General features: G+C 35.4%; 1 protein-coding gene across 1 annotated transcript in view; it reads left to right on the plus strand.

Annotated features, from left to right (window-relative positions):
• The window catches only part of LOC150101745 (syntaxin-1A-like), a 374196-nt gene that overhangs the window by 293768 nt on the left and 57870 nt on the right, over positions 1-22558 (plus strand). Inside the window, exon 5 of the mRNA XM_090401045.1 lies at positions 13953-14026. Within this exon, the coding sequence (XP_090257171.1) occupies positions 13953-14026 (74 nt within the window). The remainder of the gene's footprint in view (positions 1-13952; positions 14027-22558) is intronic.

A 22558-nucleotide genomic window follows, 5' to 3' on the forward strand; every position in this document is an offset into this window, starting at 1 on the left:
TGGCCACATATCGAAAAAATTTCCTAGGATTTCTTTTTGCATCATTTGCTAACTGCTGTTCATACTGCATTTTTGCTACCATTGCTAAGCGAGTTGTATTTCTTGCTTGTTCTTTGTACACTTCATGATACTGATTATCTTTATTCATCTTGTGCTACCTCCACAATGCCTTTTTCTTCCAGATTGCACACTCTACCTCTTCAGTCATCCATTTTACACCTACCTTATTTAATCTTCTAACCTTTGGGGAATTGCATGGGAAGGAAATCAGTGCTGCATTGCCTCTGCCAGATTCCTCTTGAGTAGAGACCAAGCAGCATTGATTTCCTTCCCATGCAATTCCTCATTCCATGATATTGTTATAAGCCACCTCCTGAGTTTACCATAATCACCCACCTTTTATTTCCACATATAACCCTTTCTCCTGATATGGCTGGCTACCACCCACTTTATGGTCACTTTCACCAACTGGAAGATGTGACACTTCATTTACAACAACAACATCTTCTAATTAGATAATCAAATCCAAGACCCTTGATCCGTGTGTGACCTCTGTTATGTACTTATTAAGGTAGTTATCCTTTAAAAACTCAAGATATTCATTCTCTTTGGTTCCTGTTGCTATCCCTTCATTCCAGTCTATATTACCATAATTGAAATTGCCCATAATAATCACCCTTTACTTATTGGAGAAAATGCTGACGACATTAGAACAACATTTAAAAAACTCAAAACTGAAACTATGATTACAAATCTACCTAGATAAAACTGAATATTTACATGTATGTAGAAATCACATTCAAGGAGAAAATTATCATTTTACCATTGACAGCCTGAAATTTAAAAGTGCTGCCACCTTCATATATCAGTGTTCAAAATCTCAACTAATCAATGTTCCAAGAACATTGATTACTTGTGATAATAAAATTAGTACAGAAATAAAAGCTAGAATATATGTCTCCAACAGATCTTATCATTCACTACATCATTTATTATCTTCCAAAATTCTATCAAGCAGTGTTAAAACAAAAATATATAAGACAATCGTTAGACCTATTGTTTTATATGGAGCAAAAACCTGGAGCATAACAGACCAAGATGCAAAAGCATTGCAGATCTTTGAAAATAAAATCCTCAGAAAAGTCTATGGACTGTAAAAGATAACACAACAGGTGGATGGAGAAGACATAATCAAGAACTATATGAACTCTTTAGATCCCCACTTCTAGTTGATGAGATTTGAGCAAGCAGATTGAGATGGCTTGGACTTGTGGAAAGAATGGGTGATGAGAGAATGGCTAAATAACCATTCAAGATGAAGCCTGGTGGAACCCAAATGTAGATCATGGATGGTTTGAGACAATAATATTCAAAAAAGACAGCTGAGATGGGAATCCCAAACTGGAATGAAAGAGCTCAAGACAGAAAAGAATGGAAGAAGTTGGTACATGCAGCAAAGAATCATAGAAGTTGAACTAGCTGAAGAAGCAGAAGATATCTCAGTGACCGAGAAGACAAAGCATTGGAAGAATTAAAATAGTTTCTAATCCCTTCTTAGTGCTGTTAATATGCCATTAAACCTCCAACATGGTCAGTATCTTAAGCCTTGACACACAAATGAACTAACACAAATTGTTAACCTACCTACTTACCTACCGAAATTCTAAATAATCTCCATCATTCTCCTTGGACCTTTCCTGTATTCTCTCTCTCTCTCTCTCCCTCCAAATTCATTACTGACATTAGCTCTGCTTTTGTCTGCAACTTTATAACTTTGTCAATGTTTCTTTTTTCACCGATTGTCCTTTTCCCAGCCAATTTCAGCTTAATATTTTATGGTAGTACTAGAATAGTGCCAACTGCTTTTTTTTTTTCTGGAAAAAAGGTACCTGTACTCATCATGAAGATGTTATTACAGCAACTTCCATGCTTTTAACATATCATCCGATATACCCTCATTGTCTCTAGATCGCTTCTTGCTTTTGGTATCAACTGCAGAATGATGACCTCGGAGCAGCCATGAGTCCACGTGTTTGCTAGGGTTGAACTGAGTTAGAGGAGGTCCTACTATCCTGATGAACATCAGTGCAGAAGTTGTCTGTACAAGCAGAGATGACCTAGATAAAGTTACTATAAGATTCATCTGAGAGAAACCCCTTTCACATTCACTGGAAGATTTTGCAATTGTGCCCAAAGTGTGGTTTAGAAGAAGTAGTATGTCCAGGACTTTATTTTCTAGAAGATATTCACGGAAACCACGAACTGCTTCTCTTTCATTTAAGTGAAATTTGCCTGCTAACTTTTTAATTTCAGTTTCACCAAATGTCAGATGCTTCCCAGGATTTTCTGGCCAATACTTGGAATCTAAAATCTTAGCACATTCAGGCAAATCAGCATCTCCTTCAAGCAGATGCTTTCCAACAGCTTCTTTCAGACTTTTCTAGAAAGCAGATGAACTTATTGTAGAACTGTGTCTTTAATTTTTGTGGAGCTCAATCCCTTTGAACTTCACGTTCTTCTGACTTTGAAGAGAAATACTGTAGTACGAACCAGGATTTTCAATTCTTTCTTCAAAAAGTTGAACTGTATTCTTTATCTTCCTATCTGCTTTGTACAAGTCAATATTTCTCTCTTGTAAATCTAGACTTAGTTCACTAAGTCTAGATTTACAAGAACAAATCAAGAACAAACTTGCATGGTGTTATTTTTCTTAAAAGGATCTCATAAAGAAAGCGATCTGTTTTGCTTCTTCTGCTGTCTTCTTTTGCCTCCAGAAAGTGATGGACGAGGGCTTCAAAGTCTTGCACACTGCAGAAACAGTGTGAAAGCTAGATGCAACCCAGCGAGTGCTTAAAATTCTGCCAGTTTTAAGAAGTTGAAGTTCTAGAGTCGCTGCACATTCCTGTAGTTCCCTACCATTCTTAGGTGAAGCATGATAAGTCACATAAAGTTTGTCCATGAAACTCTTAAAGCGAGTCATTCCTGCCACATTGTTCACTGTGTCACTTACAGACAATTCAAGGTGATCGCTAGCACAATGCCAGAAAATAACACTAGGAAACTCTCTTGCATTAGCCTCCTTACACCATTATGCACCAAACAACACAGCTGCACCATCACAAGTTACAGACAATAAATACTCCTTTAAGTAATCTTCAGATAATCCTAAACACTCAAGATGACTAATTAAAGAGTGTAGAATCCCTTCAGCAGTTACATCTGATAATTTGATCAAATCTAGGAAAAGACACACAGGAGCCGAAAGTTCAGGAAGAACTACACGAACAATAACAGTCAATATTGTTGTGTTACTCACAGTTGTCGATTCATCAGTAAGTAGCGATATTTTGTTCTTGGAGTTCACTATATATTGTCTATTAATGTTTTTTTTTTTTTTTTTTTCATTTCATTTGTGATATGGCTTACAATGTTAATGCAAGCATTTACAAAATGAATAATATATCCAATGTCTAGGCCATTAAATTCCTGTAAATTTATTTCATCTTCAAAGTTGTTAAATGATTGATTTCTCCTCGCAACTTTGTAAGCGGTTCGAAACGCTTTTCCTGTTACATCTTTATTTTGAGACAAATTATTTAGGAAAACTTTCTCTAATGTTTTGTTTTTTTGCTTCAGATTTTATTTTTTGACACGCTTCATGCGCTGCACTCTCCTTATGATCATAAATCTTTTTTCTTAATGACATTAACTGTTGTTTGCGAGATTCTCCAAAATGACCAATTTTACCATTTGCCCACTCCGCTGAAATTTTCGTTCCCATATGTTTATCAACGGCAAGATTTCTGACATCACAACAGCCAAACATTTTATTCTTGACACACAGCCACTCGTTTCTCTTGCAGAAGTCATTTTTCTGCAAAAGTGTCAAACATTTGGCTATTATCAGAATCTGCTAACATTTGAACACTTTTGAACAGAGGATCATGAAACCAAGATCTTTGGTCTTGGTTTCATGATCCTCTTCACCAAGTTTATTTTCTGTGCTAGTTTTCTGTTTTATAGGATCACAAATAGATTCAACAATTTCTGCTTCTTCAGCCTTCCTTTTTGCTCATTTTGAACAATGATTGCACTGATTTAACTTAGATTCATTCAAAACTCACGTGAACTGTTGAAAGACTGTTGCAGAGTGAATATAGAACTGATATTGGAAGCAATTGGAAGTGAACACAACTTCCTGTTTCCAGTTGCATACCAACCTATGAAACAGGAAAGCAGGGTACCAACTTATAAGTAATCAAAACTGAAAATTCAATTCGTGAACACAGTACTATCTACCAGAATATTTATAATATATTCTGCTGTCAATAAATCGCAAATTTTTAAAAACTTAAGAAAAAAGGTGCCGGTACTGCATACTGTTGCGCACCATCAGAAAAAAAGCACTGGTGCCAACTAGGGTAATCTTTGGGATTTCTGTACCTGTTCACATGGTCTCATTATTGTTTCTGCTCTCCTATTGTGAACTTTGGTTATTAACCAAAGTTCTTTTTGCTGGAATTGAGTGTCTTTATTCCCCATTCTACTCAAAATCTCCCAAATATGCCAAAATAGTCCAACCTAAAAATACAGCTCATACATTCAATATGTCATTCTTCAAACTCCAGCCTCTCATTCATCTTAGGCCTATAGCAACTGCATTTTAAAAAAAAATTTTTTTTTCATCAACAAATCTAAAACTCGCTTTATAGGGCTCCAAGTTTGTCAAACTTGCCCTCTGCTAAAATGACAGAAGTTTTGCCATTAGTTATTTATCAAAACTTCTACTATAGCATGTTTCCACCTGTCTCTCATCCTAATGGAACAATGGCAACACCTCCAAAACACACTTCCAGTTAGATTCAAAAGAAGAGGGCAGCCAAGAGAAGAGTGGATTGATGATGTGAAAAGAGTTTGCAGGATTTAAGTCACCTGGCAAAGAATGATGAAACATACATCAGATACCAGTGGGCATTGAACTCATAGGCACTGATAATAATGAAGTTTTCTGAGCAATATTAAAGAATGGTTTGGTGATTAAAATTTGAAGTTATAGAGGTTGATATTTTGTATAGTGTAAGGTGTGTAGCGGATTAGTGGTCATCTGAAGTAGGAGTAGGTCACTGTATATACAAGGCATGTTCAAAAAAAAGATGGAGCAATGGCAACACCTCCAAAAAATAGTGCAGACCTCTTGGCATCTCTCTTCTCCAGTTCTTGTTGAAAATAAAAATAAAGGCAAATCTTCCCCTACTATTCCACAAATCACTTTCAGAACTTTCATCAAAAGGATGTCAGGAAAATTCTCCATTTATACTAATAACTCCTCTGCTCTAGACGGTATCCCTCCAGTTATATTAAGTGCTTTTAATAGAAAGGGGGATGGTAAATCCCTTTATGTTTTTATAGCCGGGTACAAAACTTGGATCGAAATCCATGCTGAAAAAACTATCGGCGAGCCCAAGTGTAAATGATCACTTGGGTAGTACAACACCAGGGCAACTCCATGCAAAGGTGGAGCAAGCTCTGTCACTAACTTTAATATTCTCTCATAATGTAAAACCCAGCTCCTAAGGGATGTGTGTGTGTATATATATATATATATATATATATATATTGTTTTACATTATGAGAAGAGGTCACTACCCTGACCGGTTATAAAATAGCCTTTCGGCTTATTAAATTAGTAATTAAGTGCTTTTGTTCCAGAACTAATATATGGCCATTTTGCATTACCTCTTCAAGCTGTCTTACTTATCTTAATTTATTCAAAGCATGGAAGCAAACTTATCTGACCTGTTCCTGAAAAGGAAGATTAAACCCATCAAACTGTCATTCCATTGCCCTCACTTCAATACTCTCAAAAGTGATGGAGGAGGTCATCTGCAATCTGATTCTTCACTTCCTGAAGACCCATCAGTTAGTGATCACAAATATTGATTCCACCATTCTTGTTCTACAGCATGCCTCCTTGATAACACCATGGAAAGATTTGAAGAATCTCATGTGTTCACTCTTCTTATTTCTAAGGCAGTTTATCGAGTCTGCAACATGGCCTTCCTTCCAAGCTACCATTTACAGCATGATAGCTTGGAAAGAAGGCTGTGATGTCATCTCATCTGATTTTTTCCATCATTGCCTTAGTTTTCAATCTCTGTACTTATACTCTTTATCCTATACATCGATGATCTCATCTCACTAATGTCAATTTTGCTGATGATATTACACTCCATTCCTCTTCATTCAGAAAACCTTGTAGTATTCAGACGAATTAAACTTCAAGATATTCTATGACCAATGCTTTAAATGCTGATTTTCTCACCCTTATCAAGTGGGGATGAAGAGAATTCAGTAATTTTAATGCTATCAAAACAAAAGCCAGCCTAATTTCTCAGAAGAAAGACTACATCTCACTCTCTCCCTCTCCCTTACTTTTGATAACACTCTGCACCAACAAAAATCATTTTCTCTTCTTGGGCTGACTTTTACATCTAGTGTATTTCAGCATGACCATATCATGTTTACATCCTCTTCAGCCTCAAAAAAAAACCTGTATTCTTTTTAGTTCTAAACATTCCATCAATGTTTGTTCTGCTCATCTCCTAACACTATGAATTATAAATTTACCGAAACTTAAATTATTGCTTTCACATCTAGAATGATGTCCCAAAAACCTCCCTAAGAATGCTGGATTATATCCATAAGAAATTTTCCTCCAACCCCATTCTGTGTTCCCTCAGAATGCAACTTCAAAAAACATGTTAACAGATTCCTTTCTTCTCTCTGCTCACATGTGACACTGTCACGATATAGGTCTTGATTCCTTTTGTATGTATGGTTTGATATTAAAAAAATAATAAAGGTTATAATCTTATACAAATTAATGTTATAGCATGAATGCTAATATGCCAACAGTCCTTTTTTATTTGCATCACTAGTTATTAGCCCTGGGATTTTTTTAATGTTAATCCAACACAGTCTGGTGATAAACTGTTAGTACTGTGGATATGCAGAGTTGAGAAGGAAGAAAACTTATACATATTTGATTTGAAGAGTTATGTATTATATTCTTTAGAAAATACCTAAGAGAGTTGAGTGTTCTAGAAGTCAGCAGTAGAAGGAATGAATGAATGAGGAGAAAGAGAAATGTGTTCTGTGAGTGTGGAGTTGAACTGCATAGGGCTATTGAGTGACTTCTGCATGTGTTCTTATGGATTTAGTGAAGAGATGCCAATTCAGATGAACAGTTACAATGAAAATATTTATAGAAGATGCAAGCATCAAAAGCTAAATGCCTGTGTAAAAGTGGTAGTAGGAGAGTATTGGTAAGAGATAGGTCGTCAATCAACCTGATTGTTGTCTTCTGTCTCAAATCAAGTGTCTTTAGGAAGTTTTTAGTGACGTCACCCCAAATATGGAAAGTATTTAAATGGTAGGACAGATTAGTGATTTGTACAGAATTAAAGATAAAGTAATAACCTTGGAAGTAAAAAAAAAAAATATATATATATATCCTAATATTTTGGATGCCAAGGAGGCAATATTTGTAATGAATTTATAGCAAGAGAGGTGTGACATTAGAATAATCTCAAGAGGTGAGATTTCATCATGTATAGAGATTTGGGTGTTGTCAAAAATAAGATTGGAAGAAAACAATTCTCTTTTGTGTGAAATAAGACATGGCTGTGTTTTGCTAATATTGAAATTAGCTAAGTTATTTGAGTGTGAGATATCAATAAATACTATGGTGAATACAGAATGAGAGAAGAGCATAGATGATCAGAAGCATCAACAAGAAATGGAGCCCAAAGCAAAGAACCATAAAAGATGAAATGGTGAGATCTTGATGAACACAGAAGAAATAATGGAGAAAGATGTACAAGATACTGCTCAGTTATATAAGACACAGGGTCCAAAAGAGGTTAATTGATTAAATGAGGGAAATATCATGACCAAGCACAGAGGGAGAAACAGATATAATGAAGGATGTTAAATTAAAGATAGCAAGAAATTATATACTTGTTTAATCCTTTATCCAGATGTAAGCAAACAAAGTTTGCCCCTGAAATATAATTAGGACTAAGGCAACTCGTATATAGAAACTAATGACCATCACTTGCCTTAGTATCCCATAATGCTAAGTACATATCCTTATGGGTATGTATAATGCTATGCATTATGGAAGGGTCACTACCCAGACCAGTTTCGATCTTTATTGAGGTCTCGTCAGTGGAAGCCAGACCCAGAGGCAATACTAAGGTTGAAGTAATGCAGAAGTCATATTTTCAGATATAATGAAGGATGAGGTTGAAATGATGAGATCACTGGAGAAATGCTGAAACATGGTGGTGAGGTGATCAAAGACAAATTACTGACTGTGTGTAACATTGCATGGGACAAAGGCAAAGCACTTAAAGAAAAAAAATATCAATCCTAATACCCATTCACAAAATGAAGCAAAATGGACCGCAAAAACTACAAAACAATTGCTCTAACTAATAAGTCATGTGAGAAAAGTACTTACGATATTAACAGAAAGAATAGGAAAATTTATGGAAGAAAATCTGGAAGATGAGCAAGAAGGATTTGGAAAAGACAGAAGTACTGTGCACCGAATATTAATGTTAAGATAAATTGTGGAGAAAGCTCTACATAAATATAAAAATGTTCACAATGCATAGGCTGCTGTGAGAAATTGTGGAGAAATAGGAAGATAATTCCAAACAACAAGAGGCAGGAGTCAAGGAAACCCAATATCCTCAATTGAAGGTACAAAAATGAATAATTTACAATTTACAGATGACATAGTCATTACTGAAGAAAATGAAGCAAATGGAAAGAACAGTATTGAAATTAAATGAAGAAGGAAAAGGATATATAGGTTGATTGAACATAAAAAAACAATGATATTAATCGAGAAGAGGATGAAAAAGCAAGTAAACATCAACAGACAACAGTCAGAAGAGGTTAGAAACTTCACACACTACAGAGCACATGATCTAGACTCTTAAAAAAAAAAAAAAAAGATAAGATCTTGGATAGCAAAAGCAAACCTACAGACAATGGACAAGATATGGAAAAGTAAATCGGCAGGCCATTCCATACAGCTGAGACTACTGGAAACGTGTATATTCGCAAGTGCTCTCTGTGGTTGTGAGACATCGGTAATGGTCAAAGATGCTGCGAGACAAGTGTTGACTTTTGAAAGAGCATGTTATAGAAAAATTCTACAAATTGGATTTATGCAAAAGCTAGCAAATGAAGAACTGTATAGCTGAGTAAACTGCAAAGAGAATCTAATGCAGAAAATAATTCGCAGGAAACTAAAGTTTTTTTTTTTGGACATATTTGAAGAATGGATAACAGTAGAGAGAGATCAAAATCTTGATGCTTGGTACAATGGACAGTATAAACAGAAGAGGGCAGCCAAGACAAGAGTGGGTTGATGATGTGAAAAGAGTTTGTAGATTTAAGTCACCTGGCAAAGAATGGTGAAACACACATCAGATACCAGTGGGCATTGAACTCATGGGCACTGGATGATAATGAAGTTATCTGAACAATATTAAAGAATGGTTTGGTGATTAAAATTTGAAGTTGTAGAGGTTGATATTCTGTGTGTTGTAATTTGTATAGTCAGGTGTGTGTGTGTGTGTAGAGGATTAGTGGTCATCTGAAGTAGAAGTAGGTCAGTGTATATATACAAGGCGTGTTCAAAAAAAAAATTGAACTTTTGCTGTAAAGACTTTACTGCTCATTTTACAAACATTTTAAGCACTTCCCCTTCAAAGTAATTCCTCTATTAGCAATACACCACTCCCAACATTTCTTCCATTGTTGGAATGCACTTTCTGTGATGCCATGCAGTTCTCATCTCATTTTCCTGCATCTCCTCTGTGGTTTGGAAATGATGTCCTTTCAAAGTGGTTTTAAGTTTGGGAAACAGGAAAAAGTCTGCTGGGGCTAAGTACAGAGAATAGGGTGGATGGGGCACAACAGATGTCTGATGTTTTGCCATATAACTGTGGATGAGGGGCAATGTGTGAGTCGGCACATTATAGTGGTGCAACATCCAAGTCTGGTTTCCCACAATTCAGGCTTCTTCCTGCACACATCATCCCTCAAACATGCTAAAACTTCCTGGTACAACGATTTGTTTACCATTTGACCACATGGTACAAATTCGTAATGGACCTTTATAATCAAAAAACACAACCAACATCACCTTGATCTTTTGATCGACTCATCCATCAACACTTAAACCACTCATAGCATTGAAATGTCTCTGTAAAATTTTTACCAAGTTTGCAGCAAAATTTCACACACACACACACGTTGTTCTTCAAGCGCTTGCTTTGTCACTAATCCAGTGAACAGTTTGTGCACGTGCTCATTTCAGCGGATGTAACTCGACAACTAAGGCTCATAGCAGAATGGGGTAAATGGCAGTTTGTAGTCTAAACATGCCACTAGCTGCAGCTCTCTCTGTGCCGGTTGGTGCACTTTTAAAAAGTTCGGTGTTTTTTTGAACATGCCTTTTATATATATATATATATATATATATATATATATATATATTATTATTATTAAAACAAGACCTCATGCAGTCAAAGACTCATCTAGGAGGTCCTTTTATCTTACACACACATCTCATCATACCGTGTCTTAAACACATTCAAACTACTTGCAGACACCACGCTCTCAGGCAGGGCATTCCAATCACTCACAACTCTGCACGAAAAAAACCTGCCTCTCACTCCCTTACTCACACCCTCCTTATACAGTTTCCAGGGATGACCTCTGGTTCTCCCCTGATCTCCCACTATTCTCTGTAGAACTTCTCCACCATTGATCCTATAACAACCCCTTACCAACTTGTAGGTCTCTATCATATCTCCCCTCTTCCTTCTCTCCACGAGACTCTGCAAATTACATCTTTTCAATCTTTCCTCATACTCAACATTCCAGAGGTCAGAAACTACCTTAGTCATTCGCCTTTGGACCCTTTCCAACATCTCTTCATCCTTCTGAAAACCCGGTGACCAAATCTGGGCACAATAGTCCAAGTGTGGCCTAATCAAAGCCTTATACATTGGAACAAGTATCTCCCTATTTCTACATGTCAGTGTCCTCCGCATCATATATATAGGAAGATTGATTTACTCAGTTGATATACATTTTTTAAAAAATTGAATGGCTAGAAACCGAGAAAAGTGAAAACAAAGTTTAATAGCACACCTAGTTTCATCTTGTATCAGCCTTCTTCAGGTGAACATTAAAAAAGAAATAACCAGTAAAAACATAGAGGAAATAACTATAAACACCATGAAAAGTTGGTGTATATATTTCAACGTTGAAGTGTTGAAGTCTGCTCATTCAAAACTGTTCTCTCGTTGGCTTCATTGTTGTGCGTATTCATGAGTATAGCATCTCGAGAACGCCAGTATTGAATTGTAGCACAATGACAGTCTGAAAGGTTATAATCAGGTTGTTGTTGAGATGTAGGGGGTTGAGAATGATTTCTCTAGATTCTATTATCTTCCTTTCTAATTCATCGTAGCAACGGAAAATGTTATTAGACTTGTTCCATAGAACTGTATGACTAAGGTTTTCTTCATTAGAATTGGCTGAGAACAGAACATGATCAGACAGAGCACTGGCTCGCGTTCTCCCATAACTGATGTCTCTCTCTTATGTTCTTCAGTGTGTAACTCGATCGATTTCTCTGCTTGGCTAAAGTATGGTATATCACAGTTGCACCAAATCTAGTAAACACCAGGATATTTAAGGTTGTGATATCTAGGTTTTGGACAGCTCAGTAAGGAGAGGATTTTCGGAAGGGGTCTATAAATGTATACACTAACTTTTCATGGTGTTTATAGTTATTTCCTCTGTGTTTTTACTGTTTATTTCTTTTTTTAATGTGCACTTGAAGAAGGCTGATACAAGCTGAAACTAGTTGTGCTATTAAACTTTGTTTTCACTTTTCTCGGTTTCTAGTCATTAATGTTATATTATAATGCAATATATACAATAATGAAGTAATAGTGCCATTACTTCAACCTTAGTATCACCTCTGGGTCTGGCTCCCACTGACGAGACCTCAATAAAGATCGAAACTAGTCTGGGTAGTGACCCTTCTCATAAGGCATAGCATTATACATGTCTGCAAGGAGATGTGCTGTACATTATGGGATACTAAGGCAAGTGAAGTCATTAGCTTCTACATATGATTAGCCCCAGTCCTGATTATATTTCATGCACAAACTTTGTTTGCTTACACTTGGATAAACAATTAAACCAAGTATATAATTTCTTGGTATCTTTAATTTATTTTAAAACTGGATATATATATATATATATATATATATATATATATATATATATATGTTAAAGATATCAAGCTGTTTTAAATATAAACCTGGTTATTTACTCTATTTCCCAAGTAAGCAAACAGACAAGTCAGTCAGGTTTGCACCTGCAAGTGTTGCAGGTCTAGCTGACCCTGCACGTAGTGCAGGTCAAGGCAACTCGTGGTAAAGATAGAATAAGCTCTGATCACTATTCTTAATATTTACCCTTAATGCAAAGCACATCTCCTGGAGGAGATGTATGATGCTATGTATTAAAGGCAAGGGGGCCACTACCCAGACCGGTTTCGACCTTTATTGAGGTCTCTTCAGTGAGAGCCAGGCCAAGAAATACTAAGTTTTAAGTAATACAGAGCTTATAAATATTTTACCAAAACAAGTTACCATAAGATGCTTTGACCTTCTTGAAAATTAAATGCTCTATTTATGTGATATAGAAATTGATCTTACCCATATATTTAATACAAATAGCAGCAGCACAAAAATGAGCCTCTGATGTCTGAGGACCCTGTCTCAAAATGACCACAAGTTCAATACCTCAGCGATCTGTTCTTTCCTAACAGGATTATGGGAAATCACAGGGTGAATATTCTTAAGAAAGTTATGGTGTAAACTGACCGTGAATCAGGTTTATATTTAAAATAGCTTGGTATCTTTAACATATATAATACCCAAGGTAAAAAACTTTCTACATCTATCTCTCATCCTGAGATTTTTATTTAATAAGGTCAAAGCACCTTATGGTAACTTGTTTTGGTAAAATATTTATAAGCTCTGTATTACTTAAAACTTAGTATTTCTTAGCCTGGCTCCCACTGACGAGACTTCAATAAAGGTCGAAACCGGTCTGGGTAGTGGCCCCTTGCCTTTAATACATAGCATCATACATCTCCTCCGGGAGATGTGCTTTGCATTAAGGGTAAATATTAAGAATAGTGATCAGAGCTTATTCTACCTTTACCACTAGTTGCCTTGACTTGCACTACGTGCAGGGTCAGCTAGACTTGCAACACTTGCAGGCGCAAACTTGACTGACTTGTCTGTTTGCTTACTTGGGAAATGGAGTAAATAACCAGGTTTATATTTAACATAGCCTGGTATCTTTAACATATATTATACCCAAGGTAAAAAACTTTCTACATATATATATATATATATATATATATATATATATATATATATATATATATATATGCAATTTTAACAATTTCTCTACAGTCACATCCAAAAAATGGCACTACATAATATCTCTGGATGTGACTGTCACTAAACTTGGTATTAGAGCAAAATTGAACCCACTCACTGGAGGATGGGTTGGTTGGTAGATGATCAGATGCCATGCAACTCACTATAATTTATGTAGGTGATCTAATAATTATGTTTATTCAAAAGAGTAAGAATGAAACACACTAATTAAAATCCAACAATTGAAGGTTACTTTTTTTCCTGCTAATGTTCAGTCTTCAAAAAATTATAAGTGTTGAGATTCTAAATATGCTTTCTTATTCGTGTTGAATAGTTGTACATATTTTTATTTCAATAGTGATGCAGTTTTGTATAACATTTATTTACTCTTCTTAGTAATGGAACAAAATATTGAACAGCTAGAGCAGACCAGTATGATGTCTGCTGATTTCAGGATACGCAAAACACAAGTAAGTATTTATGTAACTGAATAAATAAGTCAATTACTAAGCTAGATTTTTGCAACAATCACTGGTTTTATATATCTGATATTCTGTTATTTTAACTTATTCTTACTTTCTAAACCCTGAATAACCTTTTAATATTTTTTTTTTATTAGGAAGAAAGTTTTTGCTTCTGAATGACTTTGGTTTGTAGCACAAATGATAGTATGATTGAAGTAATAGAATAAATATGAATGAACATATATTATTACACTTTTCATGTCTTAAAAGTCACTATCAGCAGGATTCTAAAAAGACAACTTAAATCTACCAATCACAAAAATATTTTACTTGCCCAAGCCATACTCACTTTTCATGATGTACTCAGTCATGTGATCCTGTGTTTGACTTGTCTTTGCAAGATAATATTTTTTAAATAACAGTATTGAAAAGCATTTTTTGTTATGTAGGATTTTCAAGCATTTAATTACACTAAGCTGAATTCATGTTGTCAGCTATGAAAATGGCTTAGGAAAATACTATATTACGATTACGCACCAACTTAAGGGGTAAAGGTTTTGAAAGAATAAGATTTTCTTCTGCAGCTTGTCCCACTTAAGTAGGGTCACTGTTCTCAGTGAGTCTCCTTCACATGTCTTGGGCTGTAACCACATCCAAATTCTTCATCCTCAAGTCCTCCTCCACCAGGGAGCTGGTTAAGGAGGACTTGAGTAAGATGAATAGATATAATACAGTACTTAGTTTTTTTGCAATTAACTACAAGTAGATTTGCTTGAATAACTATCAGGTTTTAACTCATATTTTTTTTATTTATGCTAGATATATTTTTTTGTTGATTTTTACTTACGTGTATTAAGCAACCTCCTGATGATGCTGTTATATAAAATATAACAGCATCATCAGGAGGTTGCTTAACATAGGTAAAAACCAACAAAAAAATAAGCATTTTCCAACAGCAGTTAATATCTGTTATAAGTTGAAAAGACTGGAATAATATTTTAATCATAAGTATTGTTAGGCATGTTACGTGCAGTCTCTACATTGTTGTGTAAACTCTGTCTGTGATTGCTGGCTTAAGAGATGTAATGGAGGATCATTCCTTGATTTCTGTGTAGTGTGCCTTTTGAGCTAATGACCTTGGAGGATGCTTACCAATTTACTCTGTGATGTTCTTTGAGTATCTGTGCTACAAGTCCACATTTTTCTTCGCTTTTGTTTTCAACTTCACCTACATGACAGCCTGGTTGGCCGAGTGGTTAGCGTATCTGCTCTCCAGCCAAAAGGCTGCAGGTTTGAATCCCACCATGGGCATGGATGTTTGTGATTGTCTGTGAAAATGCTAGTGGTTGTGGTCGGCAGTAGATGACATTGGTGTAGATGATGAAGGTAGTTGCGGTTGGTGGAGTGGTGGTAGAGACGGAGAAGTTGTAGAGTAGAGTAGGTGCCCTCCCTCAATGAGTCTTTGGATTCCCTGGAGATGTTATGTAATAATAACATATGTTCTTTCTTGCAGATTTCAAAACTTCTTCCAGTCTAACCTACGTATATCTTTTTACAAGAACATCGAATCTTGTGTACACTCAGATGTTTATAAAAAGGAACTTTGTCTTTAGGGAAACATATAAAGCTTTGTAAGGTATTGACTAGTTTGAAGGCTGTTCTGATGTTGACTGCTTTTAATTTTTGGCTATTTTTCTTGATATATTGTCAATGTATGGAATAGATACCCTCCCTTTGTAATTAATTTCTGGGTTCTTGAGGGATGGTTCATAAGAAAATAAGTTTCTTTAGTACTTTTTTTTGAGTATCCATTTTGGAGGAGCTGATTAAATAGGATTTGAAGTTCTTGTTTTTGTTTGATTTTGTCATTTTTTTAGCATGTTTAGCACTCTTGATTTTCAAGGTTTTGATTATACCTAATTTTTGTTGAGGGTGATGGAATGAGCTTGCTTGTAGGCATCTGTCTGTTTTGGTTTCTTTCCTATAGACTTCTAATAATCCTCCAGTGATGCTTTTGTTGACAAGGATGGCTAGGAATGGTAATTCAGAACACGCAATTTACAGACATAAAATACTTGCTCTTTGGGGATGCAGCACAGGAATGGCAGCTAAGTACATGAATTGCACAAAACCCCCTAATCAAGAGACTCAACTTGTCTGGGATAAATGAAGATTGGATGGATGGATTATCAGTTTATTTTGTTAATGAAATTATATTGAGAGAAAAGTAACTTTTCTCTCAATATAATTTAAAAAATAATAGATTGTATTTTACGTATGTTGTGCATAACGCATATACGTGTAAGATTAATATAGAACTAAACGAGTGTGTTAATTTGATTAAAAATTTATTTATCAGAAATGATAACTGTGGTTTAATTTAAAATGCATTCATGATATGGAAAACTGGTTTTCTTGTCTTTACTGTTTTACTGTAAATATTTACGGTTTTCAAGTTCATTGATATGAGGAGTCCTTGAGGAGAGTGTAATGAAATCATGTTTTCCTGGAACTAAGATAAAAGTTGTCAGTGATGCTGTAAGGATGCAGAGAGTTAAGGTTGAAGGCGATGTTTATTTTTCTGGTACAAATGCTTTAGCAGGTGACAAGTATGGTATGCGAGAAGACATGAAAGAGCTGCTAGTGCATGCAGTAAAAAAGAATGAGAAAGAAAGTAAACGTTGTGAGTCTGTTGCCACGTTATGATAGAGGCAAGCTGAGATGGAGAGCTATGATTGTGAATGAGTCAGTGTGCAGATTGTGCAGGAGGAATGGTGTAAAGTTGGTGGATTTGTAGAGTGAGTTTGATGGAAGGAAGGAAGGATTTATATAAGGTGGGTGGCTTGTATCTAAACGTATTTGGTGTCAGGAGTTTGTTTTAGTGAGAGTTCAGAAGTTCGAAGTCAGGGAAAATGGAATTGCGGGGGTGGGGGATGGAGGTGAGCATGGGTCCAGGCAATCTAGAGGTTAGTCAGAGAGTAATCACATAGTGCAAAATGTAGTACCCCAGGCTAACTTTAATCAGCTAAGTAACACAAGGTATAGGGAAAGTTGTGAGATGAAGGGGATATTGCTGTTTATGTATGCTAATGCCAGAAGTATTTGAAATAAGGTCGAGGAGTTTACAGCCCTTCGAGATGTGGTGCTATAGGCAAGCATTGAAGATTTCTTGGAACGAGAAAAAAACTGATCAAGAGGTATTGAAGTTAATGGGAACCAAAAGAGCACTCATGGAAGTAAAGCTGACTAGTAAACTGGAGAAAAGTGGAGGAATGATAAATACCATGTGAATGGAACTGTGCAATGAAAGTATCTATAGAAAGAAAAAAAAGCAGTTCGTATGTTAATAGTTTGAAGTTAATTAATTAGTTTATGATGATGATGATGCCTTAAGAGAAAGTGCAAGATGGCAGGACACATATTAAGAGGATTGGCAGGGAAAATGTCTCTGGAAATTCTAGAAAGAAGATCTACTGGTAGACCAAGAACTTCTTGGATTGATGATGTAAAGTAATGGATGGGTAACAAGTGCTATTACGAGAGAGCTATAACACTTTGGCTTACCAAATTGGAGAAGCTACTTAAGAAGAATAAAATAACAATTTTAATCCTACTTTAAAAAAAAAAAAAAAAAAAGCTGGCCTGGTTGGCTGAGTGGATTGGATAGTGTATCTGCTCTCCAGCCAAAAGGCTTGAATCCCACCCTGGGCATGGATGTTTGTGGTTGGTGTAGTTGCAGTTAGTTGGTGATTGAATGGTGGAGACGGAGTTGTAGAGCAGGTTTCCCTCCCTTGATGAGTCCTTGGATTCCATGGAGGTGTCAAATAATAATAATAAATATTATTTATCTCCACCTCACACTATAACTGCCTCAAAACCACTGTCACTAGTTTTTACCTGCACTCTTCATCAGTTCACACAGGATGAAGCCACTTGCCAGACTGGCACAGAAAACTGCACACTCACGATGCCTAGTGGCATTAACTAGAAAATGCATGTGCCAAGTTCAGATTCCAGTTATTTTTGGGTACCCCCTCATATATATATAACAAATACTGCAATAGAGAAAACAACTTGAGCAAAGCCCAGTATGCAATGTTTTACAACTTGTGTGCAGGGGATATATAAAAGAGGAAGAATTCTTTCATTTAATGTAGTAAGCCCAACATGTGCATGTTGGGCTTACTACATTAAATTTAAATCCCAATATTATATTATTGTTATTATTGCAATTACACCTTCAAGGACTCATCACAGGAGAACACTCCATTAATTCTTCACCTACACATGACGCTATTATCATCAATGTCATCTACTACCCATCATCACCAAAAACAATATTTTTTTTTTTTTTTTTTTTTTTTTGTCTGTAAATTGCACATGTTCTCATGGTTTGCCAATTTGCTTGAATGCAGGATGAAATACCCAAGTTTCAGGGAGGAAAAAAAAAAAACCTTCTACTTCTGTAACTCACCTTCATTTGAAAAAGCCCATATAAAAGATTCCTCTTGTCAGGACAAGAATCAAACTCAGGTCTTTTCCAATCAAAGGGCACAATGTTCTGTTGTTCTTCCAATTGCACTACAGAGGCATATATGCTTAAAATCTGCACACAGGAAACAAGTAAAAATAATTATGTACTCTCAATCAGTGCTTCCCATTATGGATGTAAAGGTCTGTAATAATATCTATTTTTAATTTTAATATTATTGATATTAATTTGTTATTTATTATTATTTAACATCGTACTGCACCTTTGTAATGTCTTTTTCTTATCAGTCGTAATACCGAGTTTATCGTCATTGCTTGAGCTAGTTCTTCATGCACAAAACTTGTGATTATTCTTAATCCTTTTAGTCTATAGTTTTACTCCCCTCCCCCTTTCTCTCAAGGCCATAAGTAAACTATTTCACATGCTCAAAGTGTAGATTCAGGAATTGCTTCTTGCTGGAATCAATTCCCTTAACTATCTTGCTGTGTTTCCCTTGTATTTGATCCTTAAAAATTTATTTTTATTTTCGACACCATTAAGGATTGCGTAAAAGAATTGTTTATCTTTCCCTTACATGCAAGAGAAACAATCAGCTAAGCACAAGAAATATCTCTTAAATTAACTCTAATTCAAGCAACTCCTAACACTTAATATCAGTCAGTCGTGGCTACCACTATTCTTTGGTCACACAGGTTATATATATATATATATATGAGACAATGCATTGATAAGGCAAGATCAGGCAAGCTATTAACAAAACAAACATGTTTATTCATTCTAAGACAAATTAATTACAAAATTTACACATATCAAATGTCTGGTTCAGCCTAATACAACAAGATAACAGTGGAGACAATACAAATCACGTGTCTAATTCTCCATACCATTATTCAAGCATTTTCACTTAAGCTTTAAGACAAAGACAGCAAAATTTCACATAAATTTTCAGACACGTGGATATACTTAAACATACTTTATCTTTACTCATGTTATAAACAGGAAAAAGTTAAAGCTTTTTTAACCGCATTCAATTTTTTGCATTACACAACATTAGAAAATTCCTTAAAACTCTATATACTACTTATTTCACATTCAAACAGAAGTACGGCTCTCCAACTTCTCTAATACTTTCTTTGCTAATCGACAATAGAATCAACATTCGTCGCTTAATTTTCACTAGGAATTAACATAAAACATCTTACTTATAATCTTGCCAGCTCATCACATATAGCCCTAGATCCTAAAGGTATACAGGTACGTTCCGCTTCTTCCAAAGAATTTTCCGATCGGACTCTAGGTTACGGCAGCAATGCTACAGCACACACGCGTAGATCATCGAAGAATCATATGGTAGGACATCTCGAAAAGACCGTCTCTGCTGCTATCTAACTTCCCATCTTCTTCGGAACTCTTGCTCACAGAAACGTGACTCTCCCCGTCCTCGAAAAGGCTTGGCACTGGAAACAACTTAGAAGTGAGAGCAAGAGCCCCTTGGTCTCTGCCTTTTATCTTACTTTCTCGACTTTGGCCCTTCTTCAAATTAAGTCCCCCAGATTTACTGGAGGTTTTTTCTCGGCCACCCACGCTATTGTTGAGTTTTGGTAGGAAAATTCTTAATCCGGTGACCTTTGCTATTTTCACTAGCCTTAGGTGTATCTGCCTAATCCTGTCTGAGCTTATTCTTTTTTGTTTTCACAATTCTAGTGGCTCTTATAAAAATATTCTAACAATTTGTTACTAAATTTAATACAGCAAGGTGAGTTATTATGTTAATTTTAATTACAAGTATTTTATGTAAATTTAAATTCCTATGTAAAATCGACATAGAAAAAAAATATTACTATGTTTTTTCTATACGAGATTTTACAGGTCCCTTTGGAAAAATTAAAATATTTCATGGCCCCAATCGAAAAAAAAAATTCATAATACAGACATATGAGTATATTATTATTATATTTATTGTATTTATATTCAATACAAAACATACACAGCGAATATTGCAAAAATCAAATAATAGCATCAATAGATAAAATAATAGCACCACGTATTGATACCAACACACAACAGACTAACAAGATGAAATTAGTGAATTACATGAATAAAGGAATCCCCGGTGTTTATAGTTCTGATGCATAGTTCTGTGCTACAGTGCAATCACCCTACACCCCAAGCATATTTCTTTCCCGTGCATCACTCGCACTTGTGTACACTAGCGATGAAACATTAATTTAAAGTGTGAAAAACTTGGCTGTTTTAATTGAGCTCAAGATTTTGCATTTGTATGTTTTTTTTTGTGCTTCTTATTAATACCTTTGAAATGAAACTTATATGAATAAGCATATGTTTACTAATATTCATTAAGCGCCGAAATACTCAGGAAGGAAAATTTGTGAACCAACACCGGTGCGTGATTTTTTCCATTAAAATATAAAAAATAACAAAAAAGAAATAATAAAAATTAAATACGTTTCTTTTAAGATAAAAAATATCTACTTAGTCTAAAAAGGTTTTTTTCATGCCTCCCCCCCCCCTCGATAAAACTAAAGGCCCCTCAAGGAGGCTGCGGCCCACAGTATGGGAAGTGCTGCTCTAAATAAGTACCCGACACATTTTTCCTTCAATATTTCTGCATATGAAGTTGCAAACAGATAACAAACTGCTTTAAATTATGCTGAATTTAACAAGAAAATTTCTTTCTTTCCCTGTCACTTCCATGAAGTGAGGTAAGATGAGAAGAGCATACTAGATTTTTTTCTCTCAGGCACAAAACACCTGCCCTCCCTTTTTAGATCTTTAAGCCATGATGATTGGAAGGAAATGAGGAGAATGTTACAGATTATACCCCAATTTCATATGTCATTATGCAGTCATGTTCAGGACTCTACTGTCATGCACCTAATGTTCTATGGTTTATTGTTTCCAATGATAGATTGTTATTCATTTCAAAATATTAAGTATTCATCATCATCATCATCAAATTCCTGCCATGTACCCTCAAGGGGTGTACAGGATATGACAGTACTACATGAAAAATTTACATCATCACTAACTTCCTATCTACAGTTTTCCTCCAAATCAATCTGTTACCTGTCAAGGCTCCAATATTGTCAGATATTATATTTCTATCTTCAAAGGCACTTATTAATGTATCCATTCATCTATATATTGGTCTTCCTCTGGAACTTTTTCCTGCCAACCTGGCAAAGAACACTTGTTTTGCTAATCTTTCCTCTCCCATTCTGTTTAAGTGACCATACCACCTGAGATTAGTTCTGCTAACATATTCCTGGATGCGAACAATGTCAAGTTCTTTCCTAATATCCTTGTTTTTAATATGATATTGCCATTGATGCCATCTGTTCACAACCCCCTAATCTTTCTGAGGACTCTCATATCATCTGTCAGAACCATAAGTTAAAATTTGTTTGAACACTGTCTTATATATAGCTAATTTAGTGTTTTGACTAATTTCTCTCTTATTCCATATAAATGTTTTCAGTTGACTTCCTACCATACCAGCTTTGTTGATTCTGTTGTCTATTTCTATATTTAATTTATCATCTTCACTAAAAATGGTACCTAAGAAGCTGAAATGTTTTACTTGTTCTGTAAGTTCTCCATTCACAATGCAGTTGATTTTCAATGTTTCTGCCTGCTTTCATTGTCTTTGCCTTTTTAATGCTGACCTTCATACCATATCTATTACAACAGCTATTCAATTTAGTCAGGGAATCTTGCAGACTTGTTGCAGATTTATTTAGAAGTATAACACCATCCGCATAAAGTAAAGAACTGACATTAACATCTCCAATTTTGATATCTGGTTTAATACCACTTTCCTTCATAATGTGATCCATATAGATAATGAACAGAGGGGATAATGTACATTCTTTTCTGACACCAGATTTAATGTTAAACCATATTCCTGTACTTCCTTCAATTCTAACTGCTGACTTAAAACTCAAATAAAGACTAAGTATTGCTTGATATAATGCCCAAGTGACACCATACGACTGTAGCATTTTGAATAGCTTCTCTCTTGGCAC

This window comes from Typopeltis vanoorti, chromosome 11, assembly GCF_054136105.1.
Source record: "Typopeltis vanoorti isolate ZY-2024b chromosome 11, IOZ_Tvanoo_1.0, whole genome shotgun sequence".
NCBI classification, from domain to species: Eukaryota; Metazoa; Arthropoda; class Arachnida; order Uropygi; family Thelyphonidae; genus Typopeltis; species Typopeltis vanoorti.